The 22,424-nt window shown below is 38.0% G+C and overlaps 1 protein-coding gene across 2 annotated transcripts in view; it reads right to left on the bottom strand.

Moving 5' to 3' along the window:
• The window catches only part of CIT (citron rho-interacting serine/threonine kinase), a 69,373-nt gene that overhangs the window by 19,109 nt on the left and 27,840 nt on the right, over positions 1-22,424 (bottom strand). Inside the window, exons 14-23 of one of the 2 annotated variants that reach the window (XM_054392506.1) lie at positions 22,186-22,239; positions 21,621-21,674; positions 20,325-20,465; positions 19,817-19,942; positions 16,771-16,866; positions 14,969-15,085; positions 14,416-14,525; positions 11,287-11,461; positions 9,675-9,872; positions 7,429-7,482 (exon numbers count right to left, since the gene is read on the bottom strand). In XM_054392506.1, coding sequence (XP_054248481.1) covers positions 7,429-7,482; positions 9,675-9,872; positions 11,287-11,461; positions 14,416-14,525; positions 14,969-15,085; positions 16,771-16,866; positions 19,817-19,942; positions 20,325-20,465; positions 21,621-21,674; positions 22,186-22,239 — 1,125 coding nt within the window. The remainder of the gene's footprint in view (positions 1-7,428; positions 7,483-9,674; positions 9,873-11,286; positions 11,462-14,415; positions 14,526-14,968; positions 15,086-16,770; positions 16,867-19,816; positions 19,943-20,324; positions 20,466-21,620; positions 21,675-22,185; positions 22,240-22,424) is intronic. The other variant, XM_054392507.1, reaches the window with a different exon arrangement.

The raw sequence follows: 22,424 nt of genomic DNA, 5'->3' as shown, positions 1-22,424 counted from the left end.
ACTCAGCAAGGACAACAGCTTTGCCTTTAACAAAGTGGAAGCGTCCACTGTTCCACCAGAAGAGCATTATACTGCGTCTATTATTATCCTGTACTACCACCATCCTGCTTTAAACTGTGCTCTTCCTCAATGTAAAGAAAAATATGAGTGGTAGGTAGGCCATTTCCACAGTCCTATTTGATTTTTATGAATGAAAGGCCATGAACACTGGATGAATGAATGCACAAACACCTGTAACTCCACCTCACTCAAAGCCACCATCATCACAACATAAGAAACCTCAGTATAATCTTGAAATAACCTTCCTCAAAAGAATTTCAGAAACCTATCAACTCTATACAATTCACATTCGACTTTTACAGGCATTTTTGCCTAGATGCTAAAGAAAAGTGAATAAGATACTTCACTAAATGGGAAAAATTTAAATCCCAGAGCACAGTTGGCATCCCATTCAAATTTAAATGTTCCGATTTCCCACACAAGCCAAGGACTTAAATATCTAAAGCAGCAGAGCATAGAGCACACAGCTCTTCTCAGCTATCTGGAAAGATGACAACCATTTCTGTTTGAAGCATCTGAAACACGTATTTTGGCAGCCTTTTGCCATCCCTCTCCTAGACCTAAATTAACAGTGCCTGGTTTTTAAACCGTCAGCAGAAAAAGCCCCACTGACATTACACCCTGCTGGGTGAAAGGGAGTTCCTGCTTCCCATATGCTCAGGGTCAAAATGATTCATACTCGAAAACACAACATTTCTAATGAAAATCTGATTGTGTGGTAGTGTTTCTTGAGCACTCTCACTGCCCTGTTCAAAACACACATTTTATTCTGTGTGGTATATGTCAAGGTTCCAAAGAGCACAGACTGTATCCTAAGTATGTGTTAGCGTCTGTATTGCTGTGGGGATAAGAACTTAGAAATGTATTTATACAAACAAACAGGAACAAAACAACATTTGTTTTCACACTGTTTTACCCACCACTCTTGCAAGTCACATCTGAGATTCCACTGCCAGATAGAGAAAATAATCTCTATTTTTCTTCTATTTGTTTTTATCAGCGCATTGCTAAGCAGTTTAAGTTACACCGTATACATCCATGGTTTCAGCCACATATCATTTTCTTTATTAATACAAGTACTTCCTATCAAAATTATTAAACTAGTTTTGAAATACAAGAAAGCAGTGATGAGGGAAACACAAAACGGATAAAGTGACATGCAAAGTTATGTATCAAACTCCTTAATTTGTTTTAACACTGGCTGTGTTTCAAGCTGATTTTATCCCCTTAAGAGCCAGCACTTCAGCTTCCATTAGCCTTTATTCTGTGTTCTGAGAGTTTGACTTCTTTCCCTGAATATAACTAAAATTAAACCAGATAATTTTATATTTCACTGTTACATATTATCTAGGAGGATATTTCTGGAACACTTGAGGCAAATAACAAAGCAGTTAAGAAAGAAGGGTTCCAGAAGAAGTGACATGATCTCCTTTCTTGAATATTTTCCTACCAGTATATTTGTTAACAAAGCCAAAATGGCTTGAATGCCAGATATATTGTAAGTTTATGTATTATAAGTAGATTGACAGATTTATCTCTTTTTAAAAGAGAGAAAATCAGTTCTTCTCAGTACAATTTTCCATTTTTCATAGGGAAAGTGGAAATTTGTTAGCAAAGTCAACATTTGAAAGTTCTCTGCAGCTATGTATAACCAAACAGGATTACAGAGTTTGGAAATACTACAAACCCTAAAAAGTAACAGGAAACAATGGCATACAACATTGGGACATGGTAGAATATAAATGTCTGTCCTGGGAACCAAGAAGAAAGAAAAGACAGATCAAAACCCCACATGTGAAAGGAGATGTTGTCTTAGGCATGCATACATACATACAACCTATGCCAGAATCCTGTACCTGAAAAGAGTTAATAGCTTCTGGTATTTTTCTTTCCAGTTAAGGAAATCTCCAGGCAAAAAAAATTAAAAATAAAAATTAAAAAAATCCAAGCAAACCAATCAACCAACCCTGAGCTATTCTGGAGCTAAATCTTAAGTATGTTAAAGGAAAGTCTGTAAGAAAATAGATTTTATCTTTTATGATTACAAAATATGATTACAAAAATCTTCAAATTCCAATTTTATAAAACAACCAAACACTTGAAAGCTTGGAAAAGCAATTTCAGACAATCTAGGCAGCCACTGCAGCATCACTCAGAGCAACTGGAATTTTCCCTTCAATCTATGCACATCTTCATCAAACTAACCCATAAAATAGATCCCATCTAACTCCACCACACTAATCTTGGCAGATTGTTCACACTCCATGCCACGTCTAAGTGCTCAACTTATCTTTATACTGATACAGAAGACTGTATCTCATTTTTAAATATTACAGAGCAACCCAAGCACAACCCTTCAGCAAAAGTGACCAGATCCAGCACAATTCCCTCCCCACTGCAGAGTTTGAGTAAAGCAAGGAGTTTCTGCTGTGAGATCAGGCAGATTCACAGCTATTACTACCTGGTCCTGCAAACTTTCCAGGCATGGATCACAAACTGAGTACCACCAAGTAAGTTCAGGGCCGAGATGCTTGCTTTTGCAAAATGTACAAAATTTAATCTGTATGCTCCACATATCAAAACCACAAGGAAAATGATAAGAAGAAAGAGAAAAGAAAGCAGATTGCAAATACTATTAACTGCATCTTGCAAACTGCTCCATTCCTTCATGAGGATGTCTCAGATGCAACCAACAAACATACAGGAAAATGGTAGGACACAGCAAGGTAAATTTCTGCTGTCTGCAGCATGTGTTTTTAGAGATAAAGCAATTTTTGGTACAACCTTAATTCAGACTTCCAGGCCAAAGCACACTATCACTCTATCCATTTCCACTTCTCCCCACTCCCATGAATCTTCACTAGAAAGCCTGCTGTCAGAAGTAACTAGGAAAAAAAGAAAAATGTCTCTCTCAGCCCCAAATTGTGAGGAGGAAGCAGGCATCGGACTTGCTTCATCTTAACCTACTCACATTTAGATCCAAGAGACAAGCTTTCCTAGCAGAGAAAGACCAGGCACTGCAGTGGAGCAGAATGCCAAGTCTCTTAAGGAACACATCCACAGCTAGAGACCAGCCTTGTATCTCCACCTGTCTGATCAATACAGAACAATGAACTCCTCACTTTCTTCCCCTGTCCACACCTGTGATGTAACAGAGATCTCAGTCTCCAAACACTCATCATGGCTTAGCTTGAGGGTCATTGCTCTTGTCAGTAGCTGCAGAGTGGTAGGATACTGCAGCCTGCATTCCTCTCCTTCCCACACCAGCCCCTTATCAAAACATACAGTCCTTTATGTACTCCTTTATCCTAGTTCCCAGGTGAGCTGCCACAGGCAGCCAGGAGCCTCATCCTCAAATGATGATGATGATGTTATTGTCCACAGGGAATGTCCCATTAGCCCCTTTCACAGTAACACCTCATCAACATCCTAGAAGACTCTGATTTTTTCCTCAGGCTACAAAAACTACAAAGCTCCATATTTGCCTATAACCAACATCTGCCATCACATTTTCTGTCACATGAGAATCAGGGATAATTCCTCCCACCCAGCAACCAGTTTTTTGGTTCTGTTGGGTTTTTTCCCCTTTTTTTACAAATTTAGTAAAGCCAAATGAAAGTTTTTGCCTGGGTATTAGCCTTGTTACAGTGGGCAAGATCCCTTTACTCTGCAATACAATTTTAACACCAAAGCATGTAACATCTTTAGATGCAATTTTGGAAGTTCTCAAGAACACAGATTATTCTTGTATGCCAACTCATTGAGGCAATGTGGAAGCAGGGTCTTAAACTGAAGTCAGCAGGACTTCATGCATGACTAAAATTATACACGTGCCTATGGCCTTGCAGATATAATGTCTCAATATCCAATCTCATAGACAAGTGCAGAATCAATCCTGTTAATGATTAAGACAGGAATACAAGATGATGACAAAAGAACCTAAAACAGGGGAGATAAACCTTGTTTTATTGGAGACATCTTGAACAAACTGAAATGCAACATCCAATTAGTATTAAGAAATGCCCCTCTGCTTGCTAGAGTAAAAGCAACAGCCTGTAGCTGAAAGAAACTAGAAAATTCAGATGGTAGCTCTCTGGACTAGCAATAGTATTTTTATCAGCTGACTGTAAATTCTTTTAAAGATTCTTTGCTTTCAAATTTATAGACTTTACCACTCTCCTACTGAATCTTTTCTTTCTGGAACAATTCTATTATTTAGAAAACTCAGCTGCATTTTTAACTTCAAAGATGCTGATGCTCCAACAAGCCACAATTATGAGCAGTTGGAAACAACTGACAAACACTGACATTTTCCTCATTTAGAAAGTTACTTTTATTTCTGGGTCTTCTTCTGATTGCCTAGAAAATATTCTTATAACTCAAATGGATTATATTTTTGATAGAATAATTCTTTAATGTAGGGAACAAGAGATTTGCTGGATGAGCTTATCACTGTGATAAGTTCATAATAAAATATTGCTCTTTGTGTGTACCCACATGCTTCTGTGTGCACATACAGCAAGTACTGCAGTTTACAGATTTTATTGTTAATTATGTATCCTATTATTTCTTGTACAATTGAGAGACTGGGAAAGCAAAAGCCAGCATCCTCCCTTTGATCCCCAGAAGTAAGAGACAGATGTCACAAGATGAAACTACGCAAAGTTATCAGAGCAACAGAATATAAATTCACAAACAAGGCAGAAATTACAACCAACAAGACAGTGATGGGCTCTATGTATGCACCCCAAAACACAGCCAATTTAGAATGAACAAACAGAAGAAGCTAAGGAATGTCTATTTAAGAGACTTCAGCAAAAGGAAGGACAGGAGTGTAATGAGTGTACAAGGAAAGCAGACACAAGCTTGAGGTGTAAGCCTTCCCTACAATTGGAAGCTGTGTACTTTGTGAATCTAAAGAAACTGAATAAATACCAAAGAAAGCAGATTCATTATTTTATCTTTTGAGTACTATGGAAGTACTGAAGTAATTCAATCTTCCAAACATTTTTTTTCCTCTCTAATCTTATTTTCATAATTCATATACTGTTTAGGGCTTCTCAGTAAGATTAAATAAAAAATAATTCCAGTGTTCGCCAGACTAGTTCAAGGAGTTTGTTTCAGCTTAAAAAGGATATCTTAAAAACTTGCTAAGAGAATAAACCTACTCGTTGTCATGCTCCACACAGAGCAGCATGTTACAATTATTCCCTAAGTGTTATCTTATTTTAAAAGGCATATGAATTCTAATCACCTTCAAGAAGACTCACATGGTCATCAAAAAGCAAAGCCTACATCACACTGACCACAAGCAGACAAAAATGAGGCTGAAGCATCTGGTGAAGGCACCATAATAAACAGTCCCTGATCCCTCAGAAGATCACAGAATGGTCAGGGCTGGAAGGGACCTCCAGAGACTGAGTCCAACTTCCCTGCCAAAGCAGAATCACCTAGGGCAGGTCACACAAGAATACATTCAGATGGATCTTGGAAGTCTCCTGATGCCACAACCTCTCTGGGCAGCCTGCTCCACAGCTCTGGTGCACTCAGAGTAAAGAAGTTTTTCGTCATGCCGAGGTGGAACTTCTTGTGTTCCAGTTTGGATCTGTTGCCCCTCATCCTATAACAGGAGACCACTGAAAAGAGACTGGCCCCTTCTTCTTGACATCCACCCTTCAGATATTTATAGACATTATTAAGATACTCTCTCAGCCTTCTCTTCTCCAGACTAAACAGTCCCAAGTCTCCCAGCCTTTCCTTATAGGAGAGATCTTCTAGTCCCTAAGACAGCCCTGTCTTTTCTCTCAGTGCTCCTCAGTAGACAGGATGGGCAGTTAGAACTACTCATAACAGAGAACAAGAAAGTTTCTGTCCATGCATTCTCCTGGACTAGAACAAGAATGTATGATGAACATGCATTATTCATTAAGGAACTGTTTAATTAATTTCTTATTGACAAGGATATCCCACTTATCCCACTGAAGGGCCTTACAAAGCCCAACACTTAGAAATCCCTTCATGCAGAACCTTTGAAACTCTCAACATTCTTGAGACATTATGGGTCACTCTTCAATGCTGGAGATTGTTTACTACACTTGCAGTGCCAAAGTGCTACTACATGATGAGTTACAACCTCTGAGAGGCAGCCTACCAGGCAGTGAAAGGAAGCTACAACCACAACTGGTTTTTGCCTGTATGGAGTTCAGATCAGCATTTCCACAGAAAGCTGTGGTTCTGTATGAAGGGTAAGATGCTGCAAAAGAAGACAGCTAAGGATACAAGATAGATGATAGCATACATGGAGTTAGAGGATCTAGATAAACAAAGGAGGAAACAAAAAGTAGAGTTTCTTGAGCAGGATTTCTTTTAGATAGACGTTAACACACTTTGGCAAGCTCTGCTTACCAAACAGAAGAGAGTAATCCCCTAGCTTTGTGCTCAAGAGCAACTGAGGAAAAGAAAATTCTCTCTCATCATAAAAATGTATTTTTCAGAGACGAAAATTTATATATTAGACACTTAGTCCTACAGCATGAAATAAAAAAGTCTGAGGAAATCACTAGAAGTAGGGAAACAATCCAGATTTAAAAAGCAGCAATTAAGCTCTAATTAGAGGGTGATGTTAAGGAGAAAAAGCTTAGAAAGATCAGCAGTCAATGCTGATAGAGAGGATTGTGGTCCTCTTGTAATTTGTGTCATTGGAAGACAGATGCTCTGCCTCTCCATCAAGCCTAAGTCTGAAGATAGTGTTAATCTGCAAGAATCCCTATTGATTGACAAAGCTTTGTACACCTGTCCTGGATTGATGAAAGCAATCTAAAAACACATCACAAGATCTCAAGCAACAGAAGGTGTAGACTAAGATCCTAGAGTCCTCTCTGCTCCTTGAGCAGATGACTATGTGTCAATTATTTGGAACCACATTTCTCACCACTTCTAACACTTTTAAAGTCCTCCTTAAAATGCAAAGTAGCATGAAGGCTCTTCCAGTCTGGCCTAGATCTACAATGCAGCTCAGGATTTGGACAGGTAGATCTTTTCTCCTTGTGAGCAGAAAAGATCTTCGCCTACAATATTTTTTTGCAGCTGCTACACCATTCTTACTAGCTGCACTGCAATGAGAAATTTTAATTTACTTTCTTCTCCAAAAAGAAGAACAGCATCGATTTCATGATCAGACTAAAACCTCAAAATTGAGGTTTACCTGAAACCTAAAAGAAATGAAATCCAATCAGTCTAGCTCCTACTAACACCTTGAAGGCAGAAGTCCACATTAGGAACTAGTGTCATCAAGGATTAAATAAGTGAATAGTTTGTTTCCTTATCCTTAATTTCAAAAGAATTCAATGATCTGTATTTAATACTCACTGTGCAGCTATTACGAAGGGCTTCAAATTTACGCTGGATTTCATCTCTATGTGCCTAAAGGAGGTAAGAAGTTAATCATCAATTTTTCATACATTAGAATTCGAATCCAACAGCTGTTGCTAAACAAACTGCAGAACAATCTACCAGCAAGCAAAGTTTGGAAGGCAGATGCTGCAGGCTATGAAAGCACTCTGTAGTGGCAAAGAACTGATTAGCAAAAGTCACATCCTACTTAATCAAAATGCACTCACACTCCCAGTTCAGAACTGCTTTAGATAAATGTACAAACTCAAGAACTGAATGATATAAAAAGGTTCCATCAGAAATGGTCACCAGAAGACATATGGATTCTATGTTAAGTTTGTACATTCTTGACATTTAAAATTTGAGTTGGTTTTACCTCCATATCCAGATTGGTTATTTCAAGTAAAATAAATACTGCACACAATTTATTGCTTGCAAAGAAAAAGTGTATCAAAGCATTATGCAAGCTATCCCAAACAGCTCTGCCCATCTAGCTGAACCCTACCAGAGAGTACCATTTAATCCTGAGCCTCTCTAAAATGCAGTGATGAAACATAACAATCGATTCTTTGGAAGACAGCATCCAAAGTATGGAAAAGTGCAAACACTCATTTTAAAGAATGCAGTATTGCATGCACCATTTTATTTCCTCATTTACAAGCAAAGCATGACAAAGCAAAAGTTCTTGTTTCAGCCTCATGGCCCCTCTCAAAATTCATCAAACTGATTTAGCAAGTGTCTCATGTCATATGCTGTCTGGAAATTTAACAATTGAAAAGGTTAATGCTCTAGTGCATCCAGCCATCTTTTTTCATTCAGCATATTTTCCTTAGAGCCAAGAGACTAAACAGGAAAAAACTGTTTGGCAGAAGTCAAACATGAGAGCTAAAAAGCTATCTTACCACAACAGGCAATGTAACAAATAAAACAGTATATTAAAAAGTCAGAAGTACTCCCAAGCCCACCAAACTGGACTCTCTTACACCAGCTGGTCCAAAAACACTACCACTTTACCAAGGTAGCTGAAGCAACAACTGAGAGAACACAGGTCATAAATATTTACTTGTTTCACTGGTGGTACAGGGTAAAGATAGCAAGCACATCACCATCCCATTGGCAGTGATGTTAGCTGTTAGGCAAATCTTGCAGCTGGGAGGGGACTGCCTCAATTTTGAGCAAAAACTGAAACTGATGCCATGTTCTATTCAGTTATTCTTAAGCCTCGATGTTGCTGTACTCTCCCAGCACATACCCACTTCAGAACAACTCTGAGTGGGCAGCTCTCCCATTCACCTACCCAAAGCAGCAACATCATACAAGCACCTATCTGAGCTGAGGCCACCATCCCTTACCAAATATAACAATGGCAGACATACTCAAAGCAGTTTTTTAACCAAATGCCACTGGAGCAGGAGAATGCACATTTTCAACACTTCAAAATAACTGGATTTGAAGGTCATTGAAGACTAACATGGCAGCAGGTCATATACTTCTCCACCCTCTCCCCCCACAGCCCTGGGCATCTTTTGTGAAGGAAATATTTCTCAGAATCAAGGCTTTGAAGGCTTCTTTTTGTACTCAAGAGACAGCAACCAGCAGCATATAATTTAGAATTCCATTTACTGGGGGGAGGGGAAGGGAAGAGGCAGGAATTGAACTTTTTTTCTTTTGTATCATTCACACACCTCACCAGATACTGCAAGACACATGTGACAAGTTCTAATGAAATAAGCACTGGAATAAAATTATGTGCTAACAATAGTATTTTCCTAGGAATTTGTTTGGGTGGGGTTTTTCCCCACCCTGAATAAGTATCTTCAAAGCAGGATAACTGATAGGGAAAAAAAATAATCAGAAAATTTATGATCACCAAGTACTTTCAAACTCATGAGGTATTATTTAAAGAAGTAAATCACTGAGTAAAACTTCTAACAATAACAATTTCATATGCAACTTTTGCCTCATTGAAAAAGTAAGACTGTTCTGACAAGCAATCAGTTTTAGCAGCAATGAAACAATACTAGGAAGCATTCATCTGGTTAAAGATAACAAGACAGACAAAATTTGACATTTTAGCCACTCCTGCCTCTATCACAATTCATACCCTGTTCCGAAAAATCAAAAATTAAAGTGTATCGATTCATGTTGACCTCACTATGAAACAGGCACCTACACAATTCTGATCTGTGTATGTAGCTCATACAATGAATTTTAGGGCTCACCGTGAGAGCTTGAATCTCCTCCTCTGCTTCAGCTGTGGTCTCCTCTAGTTCAGTTTTGGCTTCCCGGAGCTGGTTCTCCAGGGCTGTCCGTGCAGCCTGCAGTCCAGTAATTTGAGATTCCCGCTCCTGGAGCGTCAGCTGCAATTCTGTCAACTGCCTCTTCAGTTCCAGCTTTTGTTCTTCATGCTCTAGACTAACCTGAAGAAAGAAAAAGTTGCATTCAATATAAGTTACTAACAAAGAAAATATAGGCAATGTAATCTCATTTTAGACCTCATTTAAAAGGTGCCATTGCCATGTCTATCCCAAAAATCATATCCTGACAGATTGCTTAAGTCACTGAAGTCAAGAATGCAGGTTTGTCTACTAGCTAAAAAACTACTCACTTGCTTTGAGAAAGGTTAAAAGAAACCTGGCATTTTGAAACGAGTTTCAGAACAACAGTTCCAGCTGTGACTACGATATCGCATCTCAAATGATGTAAAAAGTGTAAAAGGGGAAGTAGTTTGTGATGAACTTTCTTCACTGACATTGAGAATCTTTAAGCATCCTTATTTAGGAATCTTGAGGCATAAACATCAATATTAATCTTTCTGTGTATGTAAATATTACATTTTGCAAATGACTTTTATTTTTCCTTCAGATTCTTTTCAAAGAAACAGACCAGATCACCTGGCTCTGGGTTTATTTGAATGGCTTCTGTTGAAGGTTTTCTTGAGGCATACTCAGGGATAAACATGTCACTTCCAGAAATGGATGAGCAATGAACAAGCAGAGAATACATCTCACTGCTCAATATCCATTCCAAACCTTAGCACCTTCTTCAGGCTGTCTGCTATCCCAAGTGAATCTGTTTGTTGTGCTGTAGATGGGCCTGACAGACATCTTACACTGGTTCCCGACCAAGTTCCGGTCAAACAAGGACATGTGTTGGTTGTCCATCCCTGTTAGCTAAAGACAAGACTTCAGTCTTCACTGAAAATTAGTGGAGTGAGACTGGAGAATGTAAAAGAAGATTGGAAGTGGATCCGGGCAAGTTGATACAAAACTAAAAATGAAGCACAGCTCACAAATCTTTTAAAATGCATACTTTCATATCCCTGTTAGGTTCCCTGTCCAGAAAACTTCTGAAAAGAGCATGTGAAGGAACAGGTCTCCTGTTTTCTTACAGCAATTCCGTTCTGTCCTTTGCTTTCGATTCTGTGGACTCTAAGGCTGTGATAAAGCTGGTCATTGTACAAACTAAGCTCTTCCTCTCTACTCTATACACACTGTAGCTGGGTAATATTAAATTGTGCAAGAGAACATAAATATGATTCTGAGAAAGCAAGATGATATAAAAGCTCAGATTCAGTTAGATCTAAGAATGACAAACCCTTAATACTTCCTTTTGTAATGAGCCATTTTCAACTTTTTGTTTTTTACTCTTAGGAAAAAAAAAAAAGTACTGCTAGACCAGACTAAATTAATGCACCTTAAAATATTGGTTTTTGTTTGGTTTTTTTTTATGACATGCAGAACTAAAATAGTTTAATTCTATTTCTCATTGTAACACTCAAAACAGAGTACAATCAAGTAAGTTTGTTTGCAGGGATTAATCCCAAGTTTTCACCTCTCGCAGCCTAGTCTCTAACTCCAGCAGGCGGTTCTTGTCAGTGTGATCTTGGTGACTCATCTTTTCCAATTGTTCTTCTAATTTTCGATTCTGGGCCTCTAACTTTCCAGCCTGTGTTTCCAAGTAGAACTTCTGTTGCCTTAGTTCTGAAATCATCTCCTCTTGGGCTTTCCTGGAAGGAGAAAAACACAACATAATAATCCCAAAATGTTCTTAACAGGTGTCCTTTCACTGGGGTGAAGGCAGGAAGAAGATACTACAAGTTTCCTGTCAAGTACAATAGTTAGGCTCATAGGTACCTCTCAACAAAAAACCCCAAGCAAATGAAAAATAAAAAAACCCACCCCCAAAAGTCAGCTTTTTACTCCCATTTACTAGTGTATTCATCAACATATGCCCAGAGGACTAGAAGCCTGTTTGCAAATAGCACAGAAAGATGAATCCTGCACAGTCATCTATGACAACATTTAAGATAGATAGTTTATTCTTCACATTTCACCAATTCCTTGTTACATCTTTTTCTCCACAGGAAATATAAATCCTAAGAAAGATGTTTTCACATAACATATTTCCATGAGGTAGGAGAAACTCTGTGGTTTTGGGGGGAATATTGTGTTGTTGGTTGTTTTGTTTGAGTTTAAGCTGTAATGGACCTAGAACTTGACCTACACTGTGGTAAAGCTTTGTTGCCTCTGATCAAAGTCTTAATCTACAAAGTGAAAAAAAATAATTACTTGTGCTCATAAGGATTTTGAGAGCTGGCAACAATCACTAGCATAAGAATTTGAACTTGATACTCTCATAAAAATAAAAAAAAAAAAGAGAGAGAAAAAATTAAAAATTTCTTTCTACATTATTTACAATTCCTGGAATCACTTTATCATGCATTGGAAATTTCTGCCTCATAGTGTGCTTTCTACTTAGAAGTCTCACAAAGCTCTACATATATTAATGAATTAATATTTTAAGAGGTTCACTGCAAGATAAGCTGTTATTAATCCTGTCCCGGAGAAATTATGTGGGTTGCTCAAGATCAAATAGGAAGACTTAACAAAACTAAAAATAGAACGTAAGTCTTCTGACTCACATTTCTGTGCATTGCATGCAAACCCACCTTTTCACCCTTTCTCTACAGATTATTGCCAACCAGAACTGTCAAATGGTGTTATTGCATTTCCTGCTGTTTACTGGGCTATCTTCTCTGGAGCCTGATAATCACTGCTTTCCTCAGATACTGATGGAACAAAAGCTAGTAGAGTTCCCCTCTCCTCTGAAGGGTTTAATCACTAGCTCTCCTCTTCAAACATGCTCAGATTAGCTGTAGCTTTTGTGGCTTCAAAATACAGTCCAACAACAGATTTATGCATTTTCACCACCACAATTCACAAAATAAGTACAAATTCATCAGCTATGTGCATGCATAACAAAGCCATTTTCTCCTAAAATATTGGTAATTCTTTACTATCTTCTACCAATCCTGCAAAATTAGTTTTTGAAGATAAGTCTCTCAATAATCTATTCTAAATCCTATATAAAAACATTATTATGGGTTTTTTTTCATGTTTTCTATGGATCTCCAGTCAAGTGTCCTGCCTTCAGAGAATGCATCTAGCTCAGCTAAGTTCTCATGCTCATTTCAGCACCAAAGACTGACACTAGACCTTGCATATGCTTTCAGGTACAGTCAAGACAATACTTCTGGTTTATTTCATTCTAAAGGCAAATTCTGGCTTTTGCTGCCTCAACAGACTTCCTGGGTGATTAACTGGAGGTCATCTGGAGCATAAAGCAACACAATTAAATTTATTACTTATTTTATCATCACTTATATTATCACTTATTTCTGTGAATAATTTTGGTTGATCAGGCTAAAATAACTTGCCAGATATTTGAAATACAGCAAAAATGGGAACCATTACATACCTGGAGGCATAATCACCAATGAAAAGGGGAAAAAGGCAAACCAGCTCTTTGTCAAAATTCATCCTTGCTTCATTCTATTCAATATTACAGGTGAATCTATCCAAGTGCTTCCCAGAGATGTTGCCTGACATTGCATCCAGAAGCTGACAGACACTGAAAACCTGTCTGCAGGCAGCCAATCTCTGACCCCAGTGAGATCACACACTACTTGAGCCCTACCTTGCAGGACATAACTCAGGTTTTTAACTACACTTGAAGTAGAATGGCTCCAATACGTTTACACGGAAAAAACATCATTACTTGGACAAGGAATCTCAGCTAAAATCAAAACAGAGAAAGTTCAGACAGACAAAAAGATCTGACACAGAAGTCTTCCTCTCTGTCAAACAAATAAGGCTTCACAAAACAAGTTGCTGATTGCACAGAGATTCAGGATGACATTAGATCTTGACCAGTAGTATACTTCCAAAATACTAAACTATGATACTGGTCATTGACATGAAATCAAGACAGACTGAAGCCAAGAAGGCAATACAGATATATGCAAGTGCTGTCTGGACTAGGGAAGAAACAAAATGCATGGAAGCAGTATTCTGAAGTTGAGGTATCTCCTACTCCACATTAGTTCTGCCCAAAGTATCTCACTCTTGCAATCAGCAATTCAAAAACATGCAGAAAGCTTCTAAAAAAAAACAAAACAAACTATTTTCTTACTTGTCTATTTCCCCACCAAGGAAGGATAGAATGTTTAATGTTTAAAAAAAGGTGTTATAAAGGTGTTTTATGTTTTCAACTTCAATGTCATGTAATTGTCACAGGAATCAAGGACAATTTCAATCTAGTAGCAATACATATGTTCCAAAAAGGAATACAGGCTTCTCCAGAGGTGTTTCAGACACTGAAATTAAAATTGTTAGTATTCATTTAACATGCTTGGAAAAAACCTGCACAAAGCACCAGCCACTAGAAAGGCTCCAAAGTAAACACTGTAATGCAAACCAATTTTCCTAGTCACGTTTGAGGAAACATGAGCCACTCAGTGAACCACAACTATGTGGAAAACAAGAATTATTTTTACATCACTGAAAAACAAGCAGGGAGCACAGGAGGCCTGCAAAAAAAGAACCACTTTTCCATTAAGAGAACAGATCTTTCTGAAAACTGTTCAGTAGTGACCAGTAGGAGACCAGCAGCGGTACTTACATGTTCCTCTGGGTAAAAAGGCTGCTATTTGCTGCCAGTTTGTTGGCCTCAGACAGTTCCACTATTCTCTGCTCCAGTGACCTAATCTTCGAATCCATTGCATTGATCATCTGAAACACAGCAATGTGCCTTTGAGACTGCACCACAGAAGTGATTATAAAAAAAAAAGTTTAAAAAAAGAAAAGACTTCACTTTTCCCAGAAACAGAAAAAGAAAAGAACAATTGAATGGCTAAAGGAGCACCACAGATGATATTACTGCAGCTATTTTCAGCTGCATTAATATTAGGAGAAGCAACCAATATATTATCAGTGCACAAAAATCAGTGTTATACAGCAAGCTATGCGCCTGCTTTTAAGGAGATATTCTTGAAGACACTTTGGATTGGGAAAAAAAAAAAAATCAAATACTAATTTTGAAAGACATATCAGTGGATTTTCTTCAAAACAGCTCAGCAGCACTACAAAACCTCAAGCAAGATTATCTTGCCTGAAATCAGAGTTGAGGGAAGCTACTCTTAAAATTGTTTCATTTCCAGGTCAACCAAACATACCGCCTTCTGTTCAGCCAGGACTTTGCACTTCTCACGTGCTTCCTCTTCATGTCTTCTGAGCATATTCTCAAGTGCTTCCTTATCTGCAAGATCTTTCTTCATCTGATTTTCCAACACCTAAATTAAGACATTTCTTTTGTCTAAATTATATGTGTTTCACTGGGCAAAGGACAAGCAGAAAGAAAACCATCAAGAAAGACAGAAATTTTTTTTAAGACATTGATCATATCTCAAACAAAATTAAACCCAAGATGTAACTGCATGAAATCCATGGAAGAGCAAACTTGAAAAATGAGCACTCCCTCAGTTACATCTGAAGACTAGAATTTAATGATAGAATTTTATCAAGATATGAAGATACACAGATTTTTTTTTTTTAATTGCTATTTCAAGTCATATAAACTGTGTTCAAGTAATACTCCAGATTAAGGCAAAAGAGAACAGAAAAACTCTCAACATATATTGTAGAGGAAGTAAGGAAGTGCACATCCTTTGGCTGCCCTACCAATATGGCCCAGAAGTAATCTGTTTGTTCTGGTAGCATGCACAAGAATAGAGACTTCATGAATTCTTCAAGTCAGAGACACCAAATGAAATGGATAGATTAAAGACTTTTCTTTGTATTCATTAGGAACAGGACTAAAGTAATTAGAACCCTTTTTTTTTTTTTTTAAAGAAATGCAGATTGTGTCTCTATGCATGTGCAAAGCCTCAAATCAGTTGTTGAAGTGGAGGCCATTTCTTTCAAAAAAAGTTTTCAAAGGCACAAAGTCTGGACACCACAGGATATTTGTTACTGTTCCAGTTACACATATCCCATGTACTCTTTCATGTCTTTGAATCTCTCACCTGGCTGTATGATTCCTCCTACTAAACCCTGTACATGTCTTCATAATACACTGGTTCTCTTTGATTCTTTCCCCCCCCCCCCCCCATCTCTATCCTCTTTTCCAGTTTTTATGCCACCATTCCTTTCCCAACATCTAACTCTGTCCTACTTGCTTTGTATCACTCTTCTCATTACTTATTACCACACGCTCTGGTACACCAGGAAACCTTTACTTCTCTTTTGTCCTTCATATTTCTCCCATAGAAATTTCCTCTCTCCTCTTAAACACTACATCCTCTCACATTTAAGATAAAACATAGAATTAATGCACCAGATAAAGATTGATGAAAACAGAATGTGTAGTAGAAATAAAGATTCTTATAAAATGCATTTACTGGCTGACGTACCGCAGGTTCTTCAGAACAATCTTTGACCAGTGCACATACACCTATTTCCCAGCTTGTTTTTCCTAATCTTAGATGGTGTCTATGATTCTATTTCTGTTTGTTAAAGTCTCATGCTATACTGGAAAAGACAAAAACAAAGTGGGTGGTTTCTGTGGCTCCTTGGCAGATGTTACAGTTCCAAGAAGATGGAATTTCAGAAACACTCTAGTATTTGCTGAATTTAAAACTTGCAGGTAGGCTGTGTGAATACTCAAGGAAAATCACCAGTAGGAACTGAAAGCTTTATCAGGATGTGAGATCCAATAGCATTAAGTATTTTTTAGCCTGCAATGGTCAAGTTATAATTAACACCTGACTTCAAATGGCACCTGTTTTAATGCAGTACTAAAGGCAATTAAGGTACAATGGCATGGACTAAAAGAAAAACTTATTGATTTCACTAAGCTCTCTGAACATTTCAGCAGTGGTAAAAAAGAAGGTAACTCATAGAGCCTAAAGGCAACTGCTTTTCCCTGAACTCATTCTAACCACAAAAAGCTTGTAGGAAGATGGTAAGATATTTTTACTTTGAGTTTTTCCTCATAGAATTGTTCCTTCTGTTTCAGCTGCAACTCCAGATGTTGTGCTGCGATCTGAGCCTCACGATGCTTTTCTTCCAGCTCCTAAAAGCAGCAGAGATTCATAATCAGACACAAAAAATAGTAGGTGATGTGTGTATGTGATACGCAGATATCAAACGTTCATTCATTCTCTTTTTTAAGGCTTCACACTATAAAAATCCCAAGACCAGGGCCACTGCAGTAAAACCATATTAGGGGAGCTGCACATTATCAGTTTTAAGCTTTGCATACTGCTGCTGACCCATCGAATGCAGAGCAGATACACTGCTACTAACAAAGATTTCTGCTTCCACAACAGGAATCGCCATTTTCCTGTAAAACATTCCCAAAGATGGGCCAAGGACGTTTTGTGAAAAAAAGCAGTTATAAACACTTCATAGCTGCAGTGGCATCACAGGAAATTCAGATCTATTTTTAACAAGGTCTCTCACTTGTTTTCTCACAGATGACCTCAATAACGGGGCACTGCTGTCTATGCTTTTCATTCTACATTCATAGAGTGGGAATACGATTTACTTTGCTATACTTCTCAGATGAATATTGCCAGAATACTTATAAATTGCTTGGATGCAATGTGCATGGCAGAACATATCAGGGTATTTTTAACTTTTTTACTTCACATCAGCTAGCTCAAGCCATGCACAGTAAGGACTTGGACAATTTTGTACATCTTCGGCTAGCTATTTCTACTGTCTGACTATAGCATTTAGGATCTATCTACAGTCACCTTCCAACGGGACACCTTGCAAGAGTTGAGCTTAGAACTTCATGCTCATTTGTTCTCACATTTGCCATTTCAACAACTTCCTTAGAACAAGAGGCAGATCCAGGCCTGTCATTCACTACCACTGGGCTGACTCTTGCATAGACAAGTTCAGGTTTTGGGATGCACCAAGTTCTTCTGTCTGCCTTCATTACTGCAGAGGACAGCAAAGCTTCCTGATATTTCTCCTTTAGCTCCCTTCTGATCCTCCTTGTCTTGAAAACATAGAAAGACTTTTGTGTTTCAGTAATTGCAATAGATCTCTTTTTCCAAAAGGGAGAATCAAAGTGGAGGTTCACTAAAAGTAGGTCATCTACAGTGCCTAGTACCCGACACTTCTTGCAAGGAATGGAGATTGCTGCTTTTTGCAATTGAAATATGTCTCCCAGCAACAAGAGGGACAACTCACCTCCCCCAGAAGCCCACACATTTCAGGTCCTGGCAGAGAATCAGACAACCAGATCAGCAGCAGCTTCAAAGCTACCAGCATCAGACTGCTCATATTGTAGCAGAAACTTCACCAGTCTCTGCAGTGGCACTTAACAGGCAGTATGGGCTTAAAAAGGTCGCACTTACCATTCTCTATGTAGCACTAACTTTGTTATTGACATCATAGCAATGATCTACACTTTCAAGCAGTAGTATCTTCTCTAACTTGTCTCTTACTTCTGAAGTACCTGCTGATCTGCCTGTAGAGAACTGATCCTCAGGTTCTGCTAGATGAGCATAGTGAAGCCAATTTCCACCTTATTCTATGTAATAATTCTGTATCTTCAGCTCCTTTCCTACCTTTCTATACTTCCTATACCGGGAAAAGTCAAAAGTCTTTGAAGAGGTCAGCTTGAGGGAACAAACAGGGTAGAAGTGAAGAAAAAAGAAAAATGTGCTCCCAGATTTTAGCTGCAAGGGATTATGGAAGACTCTGTAAGATTATTTCTTCAATGCCTATTTGACTTTTTTATAAAAATACTTCTATGTCTCTCCAATATTCTGTCAGAACTCCATGGAAACTATAAGAGGAGCTAAACATGTCTTATGGTGTAAAACAATTAGTCGATATTTCTGCATTCCCTTCCAATTTATCCTCCATATGTAATCCAAACCAAGCAACAATCCCCAAATACACACAAGAGGCTTACGAAACAATGTGAACTTCTACAGCATTTCTAAACATAAAGCTGGCTCTGTGCCCAGCAAAACCATAGTCTCCCGCTTACCATGCACTCATGTTATCAAAACAATTTCAAAGAAAGAGCACTACTGAAGAACTGATTCTGCCTTTTCTTGGAGAGTGCTCAGCCAATCTGATGCCAAAGTCCAGGAGCAATCAAGGACTTGTCCATGTTAGGCTAATGATTGGACTCAATGATCTTCAAGATCTTTTCCAATCTAGGCAATTCTGTATTTCTGTGACACTGAACTATTAGGCAGAACAAGTGTGGGTCATCTGCTGACTCCAAATAAAAGTTATTTATATACTTCCATTTGGCCTTCCTCACGTGTGTCTATGCCTAGGATTGCTACCAAAAAAATGCAATCTTTTTCCCTTGTCAAATTGGCAACACAGAAACAGAATTAATGAGAACTGCAAAATTAATTTAATTATTCCACTATAAAACTATGTTTCCAGGAAGCAAAAGTATTAAAAACACCCACTGCTTGGGTCACTGCAGACTGACGTACCAACTCACTAGAAAGTTTGGTTTAATAAGGAAAGAAACAAGAGATTGCCAACAGAGAAGGTACGTGGGTGAAAATGGATTCCTGACAAATAGTATCTTTGGAGAAAAACAGTTTAGATGACTAATTTCTCTCTGCTTCAAAACGTAAGCATTCCAAGTACATCTGACCTCCAAATTCCTTTGCAATTTAGTTTAAAAGGCAAATGTTAATATTTTTATTGTTGCAGTACTCAGTGCTGAGAATGTTTGACTTCTGAAAATATACTTAGGCAATTAAATATTACTGATTTGACTTGAAAGTGCTCCCAACTGAGACAACCAGAATTTTAAAGTAGTATTAAGACTAAAGGTACAAGAGTGAGCTTGTACCTATAGCTGCAAATAGTACTTGAGCACTTAAGCTTTCACCAGTATCGCTGGTGCAAGAAACAAATCCCTCTATTCAATCTTTCCCACCTTATTCAATGCAATTCTATGTCTTCTGTTCCCTTTCTAGCCCTTCCTTACAAACTCTTACTCTTTATCTTTCATTTTCACCTCTGCTCACCAGAATTTTTTCTGCCATCTGTTGAATCTGTTGAGATTTGGTTTGAATATCTTCCTTCAGACGATTCTCTCTTCGTTCCACAGTCTCTAATCTCTTCACTTGATTCTCCAGAGAATGGCGCCGTTCCTGTAGAGCAATTATTAACTGCTGTTAGGCTTAACCAGCTCTGCATTAGCACAAAGCAATGAGTAGTTTCCAGAAAAAGTCAGCTGAAGAAGTCAATATATGGTTGTTTCTTGTATTTTAAATCCTCATCATGCCTCAAATCTCTTAAGCTCAATAAGGGATGTGGTTACATGTCCTTATTGACTCCTTGCTGAAAAGAAAAAGCTTCTCTGTTTTCTTCAAAGAAATATATGCTTTCTAATTAAAAACAGATTAATATCTAACACCAGTTTCCCATGACTAGTTACTATAGGAATACAGACTGTACACAGTTCTCCAGATGAGGGATTCCAAACAGAGACACATTCCAATAACCAATTTACTCTAGACATTCTCCATTCACCTCTGCTTCAAGCAATTTCTTCTTCATGCTTTCATTAGAATCCTCCCGATTCTGCAGTTTCTCTAACTCCTTCTCAGCTCTTTCTTTTGCTTGACGGATATTCTGAAGAAGTTCAGTTGCCTCTGAGCTAGCTTTCACAGCCTAAGGGTATTACAAGAAAAACACATACACAAAAACTGGCTATGTGAAAAGTTCAGGACCTTGAGATAGACAACATTCTGAGTAAAACTGCTACACAACTTTGGCCTGAAAGTCTAAACTTAAGCCATCTTACAAATACATGCAGGAACCCTAATCCTACTTTCTGTTAAATAATTATTTTCTGTTTCAAAAACAAAACAACAAAAAAAAAAAAAAAAAAAGAAAAAAAAAGAAAAAAAAACACCACACCACAAACCCAGGAGATCTACATGTTTGTCTTGGTGCACTGCAAGTTACTAATTGTCTTCAGGTACTGAAAGCAAATCTAATCCCAAATTCAGCTCTTGGAAACAACTCACAAAATACCCTTACTAAAACACTGAAAGGAGAAAAGGGGAGGGGAGATTAAAACATGACTGGTTTGACATATTAGAAGCACTTTTCCTACACTGCTTTGGCCTCCTATTAATGTTCTAGATCACTAACCCTTGAAGAAGCTCTCTCTTCTCTATCAGGTCTCAAGTTTGAAAATCTGTGTTAGTGAATTTGTATGAAAACCCTTTTCTTTGCTGCTGGAAGATCCCAGTAAGAGTTTTCCCACTGCTCTCACAGTGCCTTAAGTAACAGACTGACCACAACCACAAACACCAGATGTTATGCACTTGCCTTCAGCTTCCATTGCTAAGATAAGGTAATTCTGTTGTGAAACCTTAGGATTCAACCTTTTTACTGTGGAATATTTAACTGGGAAGTGATTTTGCATGTAAAGCAGAGTATATTGGGAAACTAAACCAAGGCCAAGACATATTTTACCAATGAGCTAAAAGTATCAGAACCTTGTCTACAGAAGCAAGGGTTCCATGCACTGCACAGGGCATACCCAAAGTGGCCTTTTAAATTAGGGTTTCTCTACACTACTCCAGTTCTGACTCAGCTCCATTTGTAAAAATAAACACTGTTGACATGCCTCAAGAGCTGAAAGCATACTGAGAACACCAATGATTTCAGATACCAGTTCCCACCCCTTTTTCCTTATCATCCTCCATGCTATGACTAATTCCATTTTTGAGGATAAAACAAAGTGCATCCCTCCTCTGCATTAAGGTTTCACTGGAAAATCTTGTGGAAAATTCACTTTCATTACCCAGACATTACCTTTGTCAGCTTTTCCTGCAGCTCCTGGATTTTGGCCTGCTGCTCTGTATTGATCTACGGTTAAATAAAAAGATGAGTGGAAAAGAGTGCTCTAAAACCAGATATGAAAAAACATTCTCTGCTTATGATACCAGATTTATTTTAATTCACTTCCCCAAAATTTTTGTGTCTCCCCTATAAATTCCAACATACCAAAATGCTCCTTGGCAAATCTACACCCATTTTACTAACTTCTGGTTAGGCATACTCAGAATTCTTTTTTATTTTTTCATTTGCTGTTTACTTATAAAAGAAAACCCTTATGTGTCACTAACTTAACTCCAAACTCAGTTCACACATAATACCTGTCATTGCCTAGCTTCTGAACACAATGCATTAAGACCAGGATATCCAGACACAGCTTTATATCAAATCAGTGAACTGCACCAGGAAAATAATGTTTTAAAAACAAAATAGGGAAGCATGTGAGGCTGTGCATGATACTGCCTAGTCAAAGACACCCTTAGTTTCTGTTCATAGCATGAAAGACCCAGAAAGCAAACTCCAGAACACTGAAGGAGCCTACCTTCTCCAACTTGGAATACAACTCCCCTGCTTCATTTTTTCCTTGATCTTTTACCTGTAACTTAAATATAAAATATATAAAAGTCTCGGGAAAAGTTGCAGCACACTGGTCTTTTATCCAGACATCACCTCATGCAATTTAAACACAAGCAGTTCTACACTGTATAAATTATATTACTTCAAGGGTACAATTGAAAGACATTTTGTATTAATTGTACAAACCAGGCTAATCCTTAGAGG

The sequence above is a fragment of the Indicator indicator genome, chromosome 26, assembly GCF_027791375.1.
Source record: "Indicator indicator isolate 239-I01 chromosome 26, UM_Iind_1.1, whole genome shotgun sequence".
NCBI lineage: Eukaryota > Metazoa > Chordata > Aves > Piciformes > Indicatoridae > Indicator > Indicator indicator.
The sequence above is the reverse complement of the archived record's forward strand: the minus strand, read 5'-3'. Positions and strand labels throughout refer to the sequence as shown.